Source organism: Balaenoptera acutorostrata, chromosome 9, assembly GCF_949987535.1.
Source record: "Balaenoptera acutorostrata chromosome 9, mBalAcu1.1, whole genome shotgun sequence".
Lineage (NCBI taxonomy): Eukaryota > Metazoa > Chordata > Mammalia > Artiodactyla > Balaenopteridae > Balaenoptera > Balaenoptera acutorostrata.
In genome coordinates, this window is record NC_080072.1 from 95,573,609 (window position 1) to 95,589,605 (window position 15,997).

The window sequence follows — 15,997 nt, forward strand, 5'->3', positions numbered from 1 at the left end:
GAAGTGCAGTCATTGCTCGCCTCGGCCTGCAAGGCAAGGGGGACGGTGACAGGCTGAATCCTGCTGTACACCCGGCCCGGAAGCCCCAGCAGCCTAAACAGTAAGTGAGAACAATCTTCCGTTGGCGGCCAGGCTCGTCCTCTGCAGATCACGTCTTTTTGTTAAAGGAGAGAGAACTTGAAATGAAGAAGGATGAATTGTGAAGACACGAAATCCCAAAGGAAGAGACAAGTGGAGCAGCCAACACAGGGGAGTGGGTGTGGGGTGCTGGGTGGAAATAGGGGAGTGAGGGCGGGGTCGCATCCACGGGAGGGGCCGTCCCGGGCTGGCCCGCGCTGCAGCCTGCGCACCTGCACAGATCGCTGAGTCCGCGATGCCAGAGCACCTGGCCCACCTATCTGCTGAGAGGGGAGGAGAGATCAAGTACAGGAAGGATGAGCAGAGGAGAGAAGGCGGTCCCAAGAAGCCCAGCCGGCAGCACCTCCTAGCATCTACCGCCCGTGCTCCTGGCCCTGCGTGAGGTGCTAAGGAGGAAGCCGGACCAGGGGCCCATCTTCTCCCAGGCCGAGACGTCCGTAAGAAGTCCATAATGAGAAAAAAGGATCACTTGGTAACATTAATTTTTTTTATTAAGAAGACAGATATTTTATAGTACTTCTTTTTTTTTCTTTTTTTTTTGTAAAAATGGTATACATGAACCAATACAAAATGCGAATGGAACATATGGATATGGAGTTTCATACACCGTAACATCGTCCATGTACACCTCAAAAACAGAACTGCCTAAAGGGAAAAGTCAGACGTCGGTGTGACTAAAGAACAAGCTTATTTGGCATCAATTATACATCCTTCATTATTTTATATTCCTTTAAAAAACACAAAAAACAAGTTTGTTCTTTCTTCACTCTAAAAAAGTGATCAACCTGTACAAAGTAATACTCAACAATACATTTCAAACAGTGCACTGTATACTTAAGAAAAAAATACATAAACCAATATACAACTAAAATCCATAATTTCCTGTTTTTGCTTTGTTTTATTATTATTATTATCTTTTTCCAATGCATGGGGCCTACACTTTGCAATCTACCTGAGACGGAAAACACCAATCAAAACACATGAACCTGAGACATGTCAACATTGTAAGCCATAGAGTCACATCAGGAGCACTGCACTACTGTACACTTTTCAAAACGGAAAGATGGGAGGTCCCCAAAATGAGATGCCAATTCAGTGAGCAATGGTAGGGTTTGTGTTTTTTTTTTTTCTCGTTTTTTTTTTTTTTTTTTTTCCTAAAAAGAACAACTGAAAAAAACCTTTCAACGACATGCTAAATGGTTCTCACCCTTCGATACGATTATACTATGGTCGGAATGAGTGCTAAGGGCTCGGAATAGAGCTGCACATTATAAAATTCACTGAAAAAGGGATGTTTGTCGTGGCTTTTTGTCTTGGTTAAGTGCCTAGGGATAGGAGAGGGGAAAACAAAACGCTGCTCAATATGGATTTTCTTTTACATACCAGTCCGTTCCCAAAAGGCCCCCGTATTGCAATGGTTCTATCAAAGGTTAAAATAAAGACAAGAAAAATAAACACGCTTTCAAACAAAGAGTTGACACTTTTTTCCCCCTTAAATAAATCAGCGTAAGTTTTCCACATAATGTAACAATAGTAAAAATGCGTCTTGCAAAATCCAAAATTACTCACTGAAAATGTTATATAATATATATTTATATATATATAGATCTATCTTTTTTTTGATGCCATCTTTCCATAGGGACTGTATTCTGGAGTCTGGAGCCTTACCAAAACATATGGTAAGAGTTTAGTTTTCGTCCTTCAGGACTACTTCTAGATTTCCTAGACGTTTCAGTGAAAATCCCCACATTTCTTTAAAAAAATGTAAATGGTAACTTGACTCCTCTGCCTTTTCCCAAGGCTCCCCATCTAAGATATGTTCAAGGTAACTTATTTTAGTAGCTATGCACTATGGCTGCCATCATGCGAGGATCAGTAATTTTTTGGCAGATGGTTCTTAAGGCTGAGGAAAGAGGCCAAGGCTAGTGTATGAAAGGTAAAAAGATAAAAACACTCACATTTGAGTTTTGATTAAGTAACTGAAAAATCCCTACATGCTGTTTTTCCACCTCTGCTCTGACCTTTCGAGAACTGAGATGGACGGCAGACCAGTTTGAGAACAATACTGGCCCTTCTTTTGTACCTCCTGCCTTTGTCAAGCCTAATCTGAAGGAATGAAAGTTTCACACGGATTCGAGTTGGAAATCCCAGCATGACAAATATCTGTAATATACAGTACATGCAGGCCACATCCTACTGCCTTCCTAACTAAGCACAAAGGAAAAAACAAAACAAAAACAAAACAAAAAAAAACCCCTGTCCCATTCAGTCATTCGCACATGACACAGACTTGCTTTTTCCTACAAATTAGTGAGAAGTAAGGCCGATTGGGAAAGGTGGATGGAATCATTTGGAACAGAAATAACCAGAGCAGAACTATCTTTCCCCCCTCCCTACTTCCCCTTCTGTGGCAACTCAAATTTGTCCACTTATATAAAAGGAACAGACCTCACCTGTCAGGTCTGTTCAGGGCACTGAAAAAGGAGGAGGCCTTTCCGCCCCAAACCTTTCTGGACAGCGTGGGGTATCTATACTGAGCCGTCTACAGATACAGAAATAAAGACAGATTCAATCTCATTGTGACACACCTCACTTGCAGATAACCCTGTACAGTAATGTAGTTCCACAGCAAACAGAACAGTTTCTGAATCACAGTCTAAGTTTTCTAGTCTTCACTGCTCTAAGTATTTGAAACATGGGCAGCAGCAAAGAGTTCTCATTGTTTGTTCACCCAAATCTTTACGACAACAGAGAAGAAATGCATTATGGATACACTAAATTCTGAACTATGAAATCTAAACTGTGCTGGTTCTCCTTTTATGAAACTGAATTTTGAACAGAAAGCAGTTACTTCAAAAAATAAACAAAGGAAAGGAAAAACAATAAGAAAATAAGGGGTGGGGGTAAGATTCTAAGGAATCCCAGCAGGCAAATTCCAAAATGCGAGATTTTGGAAAAAAAAAAATCCAAAGTTTTTTGGGAAAAATAAATGCGCACAAAGGAGGGAGGAAAAAAAAAAAAAAGGAACATAACCAACAAACAAAAAACAAGGCACAGAATTTTCTGCAGTCTATCCAAACTAAATCCAAGTGTCCAAGTTTGACTTGGTAGGAAGAAATAAAAATTGAAAAACCAAACAAACAAAAAAAGAGGTGTCAAACAGCAGAGTGTACTTTTCAAAGAACATTTCTTTCTTTTCTTTTCTTTTTTTTTTGTTTACACAGCAAATCCCAAGCCTTCCCAGTCTCACACCTCTCCACCCATTCATAAAAAAACACACGAATTTCTCGCAAGTTCCAATATCACTGTCTCTTTATCATCTAAATAGGGCCAGTTGGACACCTCATTGAAACAAAAAGGCTGATCTAGATGAAGTACTCTTTCTTTTCTTCGGAGTTGTTCTGTCCTCCTTCTGCATTGATTATAGCTGTGTCTGCGTCTGCTGCGTCATCGGCTCCTTTGGCTTCATGAGTGAAGTATGTACCTGAAAGATGAAGGGGTAAAGCACCGTGACTGTCTGATGGCCTCTGTGTAAAGTGGTACAGAGATGGCAACTTGCTTTATGGCCATCATCAGCCGAAGTGGTGTGCAGGCAGCAGAGGGGAAAAAACAATTGGAAGAAGAGAGCGAGGTGGGTGAGACAAATGGGGATCCGGGGGTTCCAAAGGCACCACTCCAACTGAACCGCTGCGATATAATTCAGCAAATGAGACATTAGAGCCGTGATTATGACCAGAGGATGTCAGCAGAAGAAGACGTGAGTGGGAGCTAAAAATGCAGAAAGCTGGAGAGCTGCTGACAGTAAACGCCCAGGACCAATGGCCAGATATGTGCATGTACGTGGTTAAAGACCAAAGCAAGGAAGAGCAATTAGCCAATAAATGAATTAGGGCCCTGCTGATGTTCTATTGTCATCTCAAATCATTTATCTGAACCCTCGTCTTCTGTCTTCAGGAAGCACTGTTGCCTGTCCGTAAGTGAGAATGTGCTTGAATTTGTACAAGTAGGTTTGGTTTTCTTCTGCCTTCCATCACAGAGTGGGGTTCCAGATCGAGAAATAATTTGATATTATAACAGCTGGAATCAAGGCGTGGGAGCTGCCTTAAGGAACAAGTGATTCTCGCTCCTGATGTCACTCTAGCCCGGACCCAGATTCATGGATTTGCTAATTGGCATAGCCACTTTATAATGACAATAGACAGAACGTTACGGAGTTGGTGACACTCTTTATCAGCAAGTCCCAATGGTTTACACGGAGAAAGACAAGGGTTGCACCTCAGTATGAAATACAGGTAGAGCTTCCACTGCCCATCATAATCAAATCACCCTCCTCCCATTAGGTATTGTATTCTCCAGGATTCTTAAGTAAGAAAGGCTGATCTATTTGTTGTATTTTTCAAGTTTTCAAAGTGACAAGTCTGAGAAGGCAGGCGGTCAGATGGTCCCCCCATGTCCCTTTCCGCTATAGAGTATGCCCTCTTCCCTGGGTCCCCTCAGCTGCTGTGCAGACTTTGGCCCTGCTCTCTGGCCGAACAGACTGCCTCCTGGGCGTGGGCAGAGGGTATACAGAGTGCTGGGCATGGGCAGCACTCATTGAAGGACCCCCAGTACTGAGGGCCCCAAACCGTTTTACACTCGAGACGGGCACTTCGGATTCTAAAGGTGATTGTCAAACACCTTGGACCTCTGTTGCTGTGCTCAGGGGACCCTCCCCAAACCCGAGTTCTACAATCAAGCAGACTGCCAGTGCCTGGAGTTTATACTATAGGAAAGGCTCGGGAGCCCACTGCACAGCGCTTGAGAAAAATACCCGAGAAAGACAAGGGCCGACAAACAAAAGGAAGGATAAATTATGGAGAGGGGAGAAGAGGCTCAGAGCAGCATGGGGCAGAGAGGAGGAGCCTTCCCAAAGATGATTGCCCATCCAGACGGCACAGTTGATAAGCGTGATGATTAATGGCAATTTAAATCAATTGCACTCATAATTTTAAAAATACATATTTATGTGGCTTTTAAGGCACATTGAACCAAGAAAGTATTCTAGCCGCTGTGACCAGCTTACCCAGAGTTGGGGGTCGGGGAGCAGGGCTAGTCTACCTGCATCCCGCAAAGCAGAAGGTTCTGCAGCTGCTTTTTCCCTGTTTATCATTTTGGGGTGTACGCCACACCTCACACACCAGCCCCTTATAATTTTTACCCTATCCCCAATAATGAACTGTAGAATAACACACCTATAAAGCTTTTCATTTAGGGAAAAATCCAAATCAAGGAGTGCTACTCATCAGCTCTCAGAGTCCTCATCAGCCGCTGCTAAGATTTCTATTTTTTTCTCTCCCAGTTTCAGGAATCAAGGAGGCTGTGTGGCCACAGAAACCGAACTGCCTATCAAGGACAACCTTGCCAAGTCCCCCAAAGGCAGGCGCCGTGGTGATACAAGGCCTCCTGGCTGCCCAAGCGCCTGGCTTACCTTTATGTCTGGCAAAATAGCGCCCCAGGATGATGAGCAAACACAGCATGGCAAACACCACCACGGCCACGACGCCGCCAATCACGGCGTGATCCACTGCCCTGATCGCGCCTTCTTCACCTGCTCGAGAATCTGTTGAAATCAGAAGAGGAATAGGGATGTAGAGGGTATTACGAGACACCAGAAGCCCTGGCGACACTGCCTCCAGGGTCAGAGGTCACCTTCTTTCTTAATGGAAGAGTCAGGGAGAACAGTCAAGATGGATCAAGTTCCACCGAGGGGACCTGTTCAGTGCTGCATTGATCTGTTCTCCCCTCAAGGCATTTCATTCTAAGCGGCATCGGATGCTAACGCACCTAAACAAGCTTAGGGAGCAGGGAGAGAAGAAATAGAGTCTGTCCAGTCCTGACCTGGTCTTGGCATTCCCTCTCTGTATCCAGCTGCAGATCCTATTCAGGAGGCCAACCTAACTATTTAAGGGCGCTCAGATTGGCACCTTCAGGCCGTAACGGGAGCTGTGGAGGGGTGGCTCAAGCATCTTTCTAGAGATGCCCAGGGACTTATTCCCTGCCAGGCATTTGCATGGGAACAGTAAGGAGCTCAAAAGCCCCAGCTGCCTAGAGATAAAACAAGGATCAGGGGACTAGAGACAAGTGACGTACCTGCTACATTTGGGATGTATGAGGGAGTAAGCCTCAGCCTAAAAACCTAAAAACCTATTTCAAAAAAGACAGCAAGGAATAATTGTCCATTGCCACAGATGGTTTTTCTTTTATTTATTTAACACTTCACGATGCAATTAATTTTCCTTTATAAGCATCACTCCCTCGGGATGTCTTCTTTCGACTGAGGAACGACATGTTTGGCTGGGGAACAAATCCAAAGTGAACCCCGAATGAGCTATGGCCATGCAGAATGGATGTATGGCAGTGTAAACAATTTTAATTTAGGAATGTGTCTACATCACCCCTTGCTGAAATCCTAATGGCACCCGAGATTTATAATGTAGTAAAAAACAATTATTCTCCCGTTGATTAATACATTAACATTTTGGAGTGGAAGCCAAACCATTGTCTTTTTTTTTTTTTATTGAGTCAAGTACGACACCTCCATTAAAATGATTTACTAGCTGCACCTTACAATTTAAGCACAGCAGCAACAGAAACGGTAAAAAACTTTTAACTTTACATGATTTGTGAAGTCATATGTGAAGGATTTACCATTTAAATCTTTCAGTACAAGAAGCACATGGCCTATAAATCTGTCCCCGTAGCAGTTGCTGGACGCCTAAGAGAAATGCATTTCACCAGGAAGACGGAGAGTGCAAATTCGAGTCAATTTTTAAGAAAGATTTATCTCTGTCTCTCTCCAAAGAACAGAGCAAATCTCTGAAGCCTCCACCTCTAATAATATTTGAAGTTTATCGATCAAGGGTACAGATCCGTGACAGCTAAAGGTAATGGTGCTCTTCTGAGCCGAAACCTGATACAACGCTCTCAGCAGGAGGGCATGATTTACACTTTCTATCGATATTTCCAATTCTGCTCTGAGATTAAGTACTGAAGGATGTGGGGAAATAACTCGTGACTGAGGGTTCCATGAAAAGTGCTTTAATTAAGAGTTTAAATTAAAAAATGAAGTATTTAAAGTATTTCATTAAGTTACCTTTGAAAGGACGACCAAAAAAAAAAAAAAAATCCCAAATCCAAACCCAAACAGAAGTGCCAAATCAGAGGCAGCAGCGGGTCGCCCAGGACAACAGGGTGAAGGGAGTTTAATAGGAGAATGGAGATGGGTTGGAGGCGGAGTGCACTGCAGCTAATTAGCCCACTCCGTGATGTGTGGGCCCCTCCAGCCGCATGTCTAATAAGCTCGACTTGAAATGTGGCAGAGTGGAATCTCCCTTCGCAGCCCAACGTGCTGCCTACTGCAGAGGCAACAGCCTCTGCGTCTTGAAAGTCATTTCAACGAGGCAGAACTCAGCTACGGAAACGTGTTTTTTTTTTTTTCTTTTAAGACAACAGAGCTTGTTGAAGGGGAGCGTGCCCTGGAGGGTGCCCCTGGACACGGGGTATCTGCTGGAGGACGGTGCTTTACACGCTGGAGACTCTCACCCCACTGCACACGTTCAAAATTGCTCACGGGGAGACCAAAGTCCTGGAAAACCCAGAAAGTTGTGCTTTCCTTAGGGAGCTGACAAAATAGGGGATCTTGTGGGAATGAGAATTAACTCATCTCCAATGGCCATGAGCTTCAGACCTGTTGAGAGATAAGGCTCTTTCTATTAACTCCCTGTGTCTTAAGAATTGGGTGAGAAAAGCAAAGTAATGCCAGCTACTGAGCAGTGGGGAAAGTTAGGTACAAGAGGCGAGAGGTGAAGAGAGGTCCCGTCCCGGGAAGACGGAGGGGAGGGAAGCTGCCCCAGCACAGGCTTAACCCACCGGGGGAAGCACTCCCCTGTCCTCTGTTACAGGGCTGAATTCTCCATGCCTAGGCACAGGAACATTCTAGAAGCCTAGGAAAAGAGAGCCAGAGAGAGAACAGGGGGGAGGGAGGGAGAGAGGGAGGAGAGATGAGGAAGGAGGGGGAAGCTCTGTGATAAAGAAGAACCAACCAACCAACCTCACAGGGTACGTATCTGTGGGATTAGTTTTTCCAGCCAAAATCATTCTTTTGACCTTTGCTCCCCATGAGCTCAGAGCTGAAGAGGCTCAGTGCGGCTCTTTTCTCCCTGCCCTGTGCCCACATGAAATACCTGGGTTCTAATTATCTTCCCTACCCTCAAGGACATACATATTTTACAGATACTTATTTATAGGGGTAATCTCTCCAGCTATCTTCTGATACTCATTCTGATCAGAAAGTTTACTACCACCAGTTAATCCCCGAGACATCTTTCCTGCCTTCAGTTACTGCAGACGGACCCAGAAGGTAAGTGATGCTGAATTTACAGGGCACAGTGTGGGCTGCAGCTCTGCCCCGCCTCTTCCCACCCCTGGCTCGCCCCGGGGTTTACTGCAGCGGGCACTGATGCAGCCCTGGCCATCCTCCATTGCCCGGCATGGCCTGGCGTCCGCTACGAAGAGTGGCGCTGTTTCCAGACTCGTCTCACTCCTTTTTATGTGTTCACGTGTGGGTTGGGTGGGGAGTTTTTACAGTGCCATTGATTGGTCCAAGGTGGTGAGGGGCACAGTTGAAGGCTGGTTACCTACCCCTAGATGCTGTGGACTGGTGCCTCATTCACTGCACGAAGCAGGAACACAAGACTCTACACAGAGAGGCACCGGGCTAAAGCAGTAGGATGCAAACTGGAACCCAGGGTAGTATCAGCCACCAACAGGAGCGCGGCTCTGACAAAGTCCATCGGCTGTGTGGTCTTTCCTGTTCTGCTCACAGAGCAAAAGCTCTGGCCAGTTCCGTGAGCGACTACCTCGAATTGAAAACCCTGGGAAAGTCTATGACTTTCACCATCACCCACAGATCCTGCTCCTCTTGGGGTGCAGACCCTTTCCCTCAGGTCCCGTGAACTTGCCGGGGGACATCCTCTCCAGATTTCGGGCTGCTTTTCTCAATCAGGCAGAGAAGAAAACCTACAGATTCTACAGCTGTCCTCAGCTTCTACACTGAAAAATAAACACTAGCAACATGCCCGATCCTCAGGCAAGTGGACAGCTCTTTGGTTTAGAGGGAGTGTTTTCCTGTCTCTAAGGGACACGATTGCCCCTCTCAGTAACGGCTGTAACCGTGTTCATCCTGCTGGAACTTAGCTTTTCCCCATCATTGCAAAGAGGAAAGCCACGTTTTGACCTGGTGTACATTTATGGCACAAAGGTTATTCCAGCCTTGAAGAACCAAGCAAGTTTGGGTGACACATTCCCACTGGAGTGTGGAATGCCATCCCGGATCACTTCACACGGGACTTCAAGTAACGGAGGCGTTGTCCTTCCATGAGCCTGATTTTCAGGGGCACTTTGTAGATGCTGGGAAGTGTCAACTCAGAGTTGGGGCACAATCCTTCCTGCCTGCACTGTCCCGTGCTGCAGCCCCGTCTACGGCTCTAAGTGTAGCACGAGACTCTTTAAGGACAGCTCAGTCATGAACTGTTCAGCATTCGTGAATTGGCTCTTCTTTGGGCAAAAAGCTGGAACAACTTGGCTCCAGGTGAGGGTTTCCGAGCTGCTTGCAGAATGCTAAGTTGGCTACCACTGCTTGGGTCACAGCTTCACCCACATGGGGTTCCCATTAGCATCTCAGAAACCGCCAGGACAAAAAAATTCAAAGACTCTCCCAAGAGTGATGTCCCAATCTGCTCAGTTTTCTTTACTTTGGGCCAGGTGAGCTGGCTTGATCCTTTCCTTGTGGGCAATATGCAAGGGGGAGTTCTAAAGACGCTCGTTCCTTAGGGCCTGACAAGAAAAGTGACTGCTAGTGGAACTTCAGCCTCCTTCCCCTCCTTGCAGGGACTTCCTTTTCTCTACTCGTTCCTGCTCCTCAAATGACTGAGTGCAGGGGCTCGGGCAATCACGCTGCCTAACAGATCCCGGTTGCTATGGCTACTTTACCACCTGGCACGTAATGCCTGACATAAACTGCCATGTGAATGCCTTAATCGTGGATCTGTGAAAAGCCTGGGAGGCTCTGTTGCCCGAGGCAGAGATCCGTGGATAGCCAGGGAATGGCCAGGATGTCCTAGACAAGCTCCTGGCAGACAGCAACGTTGGCAGAGGGGCCGCTGAGCAGACAGCCCGCTGCAGCTGCAGCCGGCCTACCTTGAGCCCAGGCCACAGAGACAGCGGACACTAAGATCGCCACCTCGGACGAGCGGAAGTGCGATACAGTAATACGGTTCAAGCACACGGCAGAGGGCGGGAGGACCACCCTGCCTTGGCTTTCCTTCACCTTTCAACCCACCCTTGGCCTGGGCTAGAAAGCACGCTTAAACACTTGGGGAGAGCTAGACACTCCCCTTAAATGCACATACTATTTTTAAACAAAGGTTATAAACTACCTGAGGTCTCATCTTTAAAATTAATACCTAAAACATAGGGGAGGTTCTAAGGAGATGGGTCTTCCTACCTCTATTTATCGGACAATTCATATGGTCAACCTTCTGTAATTTCTCTATCGATGAATAGCTGGGAAAAAAGTGAAACTGTTGACTTTTCACAGCAGTTCTGTCACTTGCTTTAGTTCTAGTCTTTTTCCTGGGCTGAGGTCTGGCTAGACACGTCAGTTTAATTAGAAACTTCGAGAAGCGGTGCTGACGGTGGAATCGCTGCCCCCTGCTTCCTAGGGTTGTAGGGATTAGTCTATCGCATAGGAACCTTAATGACTATGATGTCATTTGTTACTTCTTACTAGAAAGAAAGAAAAAGCCTGACAGTGGATTTTCCACATCTGAGACAAACCCAAAATCTGACCTCAAAGACTAAACAAAACCAAGCCCCAAACCTGCACCATCTGAAAACCGCAGCTTTTCATTCTCATCACCTATCGCAGCTCCCGCCACGGCAACAAAAATAAGTGTGCATTTTAAAAAGCACAACTTTATTACTGAAGGGGAACAAACTGAATGGCATGCGCTGACAAAATGCCACATTATTTGCTAATCCTAATATGTTATTCTTCTTTAAGATTTGCTTTTCTCAGCAGCAATTCAATTATAGATGCTACAAATCCTTCTGACATTTAATTCCCTCTTGTCAGAGAGTAGTAAATGTATACAGTACATGCACAGCTTTCCCATTAAGATGTTAATATATATTGGAGCACACTAGCCTCCGTGCAGCATAACATTTCTTTTCTGTCTTCTGAGAAAGTGGAAGGGAAGGAATAAATGTAAGGCAAGAAAAATCATGAAGGTTCTTATACAGCACCCCAGGCATCTAGGACTACCCCTCGGCTGCATCTCATTCTAGCAACGTAACTGCAGCTACGCTATCGTTTCAAAGGAACTATGTTAAGCTACTTAAAGGAAAACTGCGGTCATCATCATCATCATCATCCTGCCACCCAGAGCTCCGCAGGCATTCACAGAAATCAGAAGTACCGCACACGGGCTCTGGCTGTATGTTGATCAGGACCTGGGGCTCTTAGGCGGTTACTGCCTATGTTATCCTCCAGGAACAGGCCCAAACAGGAGATGCAGGAAGAGTTAGGACCTCACCTCCTGTATGGCCCGCTGGAAAGTGCGCTGGACTTGCCCACAGATCTGGCCTAGAAGCTGGGCTTCACTGCTTTTCTGTGAGACTTCAGGCAGGTCAATCAGCTACTCTGGGCCACGGTGCACCATCATACTATTCACAAGGGTGTTTTGAGAGGCCAGTGTGTCGCCGAATATGAAGCGGCCTCTCTGGGCCAGGGCTTGGCATATCATAGGCACTCAGTAAGTGTTTGCCAAATTGAAATCTGCTGTAACAAAGCCTACAGAGGGCTTTATTCCAGTTCTAATCCCTGATTCCAGGCAAATACTTATCAGCTCTTTGGGGTAAGGGTCGTACTGCACGCTCAACATTGTTCTCAGAGGGTAAGATGCCCCACAGACACTAGCTGAGTTGAAGTCACCAAACCCCTTCTTTTCATTTATGTAAATGGCACACGGCGTGACTGGTGGCCCTGGGTGGCGGTCAAGGCTGTGGGCCTGGCGGCTGAAGGCCACCCAATCCAAGTTATCACGCAGGTGTACCATTTAAGTATCAGGATATTAAGTTCTTGTCAGCTAAACATGAGAACAAGATTTTTTTTTTTTTTAATGTTGATTTTTCTCCCTTCTCAAGTAACTTGATTTTGTTAATGTAAACAACAGTGGAAATGACTTGAGGCAACAGGATGCAAATCCTCCCGAAGACATTAAGCATCACCAAAGAGACCACAAGGCACGCTCCTGAGTCCTCTCTAGTCATCTAACAATAAGGACTTAGAAGTGTGGTTGCCTTTTCCATTTTAAGCAACAGGAAGGTACTGAGGATGAGACTGGAGTTTTCCTTAAAGGAGTATACATCTGATAAAGAGAACAGGGTTGTAAAAGTATTTCTAAACATACATTTCCCACTAGAATCTCTCTCTGGAGAAAGATGCTTCAGTGGACCTCAGGCATTTGGGGGTGTGAGGATGGATTAATGAATATGGTGAAGTCACCCCAAAGCAGTGTCCAACCTGTAGAACTGGAATTCATATTTTGTGTTGTAGCCTGCCAACTCTTTAATTTGGAGGAAAATTTCCTATTTGATGGTCTCCTTCCTCCCCATGGGGGAAACAGTAGCATGTTGGATTATGGGAAGATCAGCAATACCATGAAATTCAAACTTACATCGTGGTGGTAAAGTCATGGCCAAGCTGGCACGGACCCAATATGATTTGTCAGTCTACTGCCTTGTACTAAAAGGAATTTTAAAATAAGGTAATCTACATGTTTTAACCTTCTGCAACTCAACACTTTCCCATGGCATTTAGGACCGTCTCAGTGGGAAGTCCATCCCATAATTTAGGAGATCAATGGGACAGTGGCACTGAAAACATCTGAGCAGAGTTTAAGGTCCCCTTTGAATGGGAAAGAGCGTGATTCAACGCTGGAAGAGATCTTTCCCGGTCGTCAGCACGTGGCTCTATACCTGATGGGCTCTGGAGAGCCCAGCTTTCCCTGCTTCATTCCTTGGATGCACAGTCTGAATTGAAAAGGGTCCAAGAGGAAAAGAATTCCCAAGAAGATACCAGAGCAAAGGAAGTGTGGATTTCACAGGGGAAGGATAACCACTTTAAACCTAAGTCTCTGTTTCCTGAAGAGCCAGGAAGACCCATATGTTTAAATTCTGTCTCTTGAGTAAATTATTTAACCTCTGCAGCCCCAGTTCCCTCATTTGTGAACAACCCCTTCCTTAACAATCTCCCAGGATTTTCATGACAATCCTCCCATGGCTGGCTCATGCTCTCATGCTCATCTCTTGGTCTTCCTGTCCCACTGGCCTCCCCTGGTGAGCATTTCTAAGCTACCCTCCACCTCTTCCCAGCCCCAGTCACTCACTTTCACTTTACCCAGGTTTATTTTTTCCCACAGCATTAGGCTGACATTATCTTGTGTTTTGAGCTTGTCTCCCTGACTAGAATGTAACTGTATGAGGGCAGGATCCTGGCACGTGAAATCCGGGGCAGCTCCAGCCTCTGGTTGGTCTTGTTCACTGCTGTATCCCTGGTGCCCAGGCCAGAGCCTAGCACATAGGAGGAGCTCAAACAATTGTTGAATGAATACGGATCAAATGAGATCATATGTGTGCACAAGCTTCCTGAGCGCTCAAGTACTATACAAATACAAGCTAAGTAAGACCTCACCTGCGATTTAGGGGCCAGATCTTGAATTTGTCTACATAGTCCAGCTGGTTTTTGATGTTTTTCTTTATCATCATCATTATTATTACTAGCCTAACAAAAAAATGCAATTGCCTGTTTGCCAAGTCTGGGCCATACTTTATGTGGGAGCCAGTAAGGAAAGAGTCCCCCCAGATGCTATGTCTATTGACAGTTTCTTACACACATTTCAAGCAAGTTCAGCCAGACTTTGCGGACACTCAACGACAGCCAGATGGTCTTATATCCCACCCCAGAACTGATAATCTGGATCTGAAGGCCTTTAAGTGCTTCCATTAACTAAATCTAGACCATATTTTGAGCCCACGTTTCCTCTGTAATCCATTTAAGGAACTATAGCTGGCTCACCTAGATTCTTCCTTAACACCTGGCATGGATTATCAAAGCCACTTAGAATCTGCCTTCCATCCGTACTTTTCTATGCACTGTGAGGGAGGCGTTGATTTTTCCGGATCACTTTCTTGTATGTAGGGCCAGAGTTGAAAACGTGTCTCTCTCTGGGAAGCATGAGGGCTCTGAAATTTCTTGTTGGTGCCTTTGCTTCAAAAGCAGAAGCCTGATGGATTGCTCTGATTGTGCCGGAGGGCCATTCCCTGGCACGCGGCATATTTACCACCGCACTCCACTAAACAGTCCCCGAAGGACCTTCCTTCCATTGCTGAAGGGAGGGAGGCAGTTGGAGGCATTTTTTTAAAAGTTTTAAACTAAAATAGAAGGATAAATAGGCTTGAAGCTATTCTATTCCACATGGGTGGCCATAACCACCAGCTGTCACCGGGAAATAGCAGATGTAATTGATAGAGCAACGCAAAACTCTTGTGGATCCGTCATCAATAAAGTTAACACCCAAAAAGTCCATGAAAGCGTTCAAAGTCGAACTGGAGAAGCTCCCCAGGTCCTCCAATAATTAAATCACTGAACTACACACAAGCATAATTTTTTAATGCAGATTGAAGGGGAGGATCAGCTGGGCAGCTTGCTTTGCTGGGTGAGGCTGGGGCACCATATGGTGCTTAGGAAACCGTCATTAGCTGAGGCGGCAGTGGTGTATCGGGGAGGAAGGGGGACAAGGGGCCAGCCGAAGACAGACCATCATTATTGTGAAGGAAACGCAGGATATAACATTTATCCACAATAAGGAAAGAATGACATTTCTACCCAGATGGAGCAGGGAATGGATGGTAATATTATTCATTACCACAGTTTAGCATTACATGTACCACACCTCCTCTAATTTATTGATGGACTGTTTAAGACGGGTGTTAACCTGTTTGTCTTGTATTATAATTGAATTCAGTCTCTGGGCTACAGAAATTTAAGAAGTTCATCCTTTCTCAATCAATATGCTCTCCTTCAGTGACCCATTTCAAGACAGCTTCATAAAAAATAATGTATTTTGTTTTAATAAATTTAAACACTATGACAGCTGCTCAATTTTTATCGGGTGTTTTTTTTTTTCCCTTCGGATGTCTCTTTGCTGCCGAGTGAAGCCATGCTCACAATCAATAGTAATTGATTAATCAGCAGCCCCTTTGAACAAAGGTGCTAATCAGTTTTTGATTAGTTCATCAAACCAGATGCAAAGGAAGCCCAGCCCCAGCCTGATAGATCATTAGGATTCTACTTGACTTATGGCTCCCTCGCAATATACAACTGCAGCGTTCCTGGACGGGGGAGGGGAGGGGGACAACGTAATTATTAATTTAACCAAATTATTATGAACACAAACAGTTATTGGTTTATCACTCCCGACTCAGGGGTGATTGATAGAGCTGCAGCAAGGCTTCCTCTGACTTGGTGCAGAGCCGAGAGACCTGGACTATTCCTTAATTGATGATGTTCGGGGAAGGGATAAGGGCTGATTTAGTCCCCTTTTCCTAAAGAGGAGAAAAATGACTTCTGCGTATCCGAGTGATCCTTGTCTGGCTGATATGCTGAGAGGGATCAGGGCCAAGGAGAACTTGGTCCCTTCTTAGGATCCTTGAGAAGATACAATTGCCACTGTGTCAGAGGGCTGTTTTATTTAGGGTC

General features: G+C 45.4%; 1 protein-coding gene across 6 annotated transcripts in view; it reads right to left on the bottom strand.

Annotated features, from left to right (window-relative positions):
• Positions 1-603: 603 nt before the first annotated feature.
• Positions 604-15,997, bottom strand: part of CADM1 (cell adhesion molecule 1) — a 334,650-nt gene continuing 319,256 nt past the window's right edge. For all 6 annotated transcript variants that reach the window (XM_007196548.2, XM_007196547.2, XM_007196545.2 and 3 more), the window contains 2 exons: positions 5,606-5,737; positions 604-3,622 (listed from right to left, as the gene is read on the bottom strand). In XM_007196548.2, coding sequence (XP_007196610.2) covers positions 3,504-3,622; positions 5,606-5,737 — 251 coding nt within the window. In that variant the 3' untranslated portion in view covers positions 604-3,503. The remainder of the gene's footprint in view (positions 3,623-5,605; positions 5,738-15,997) is intronic.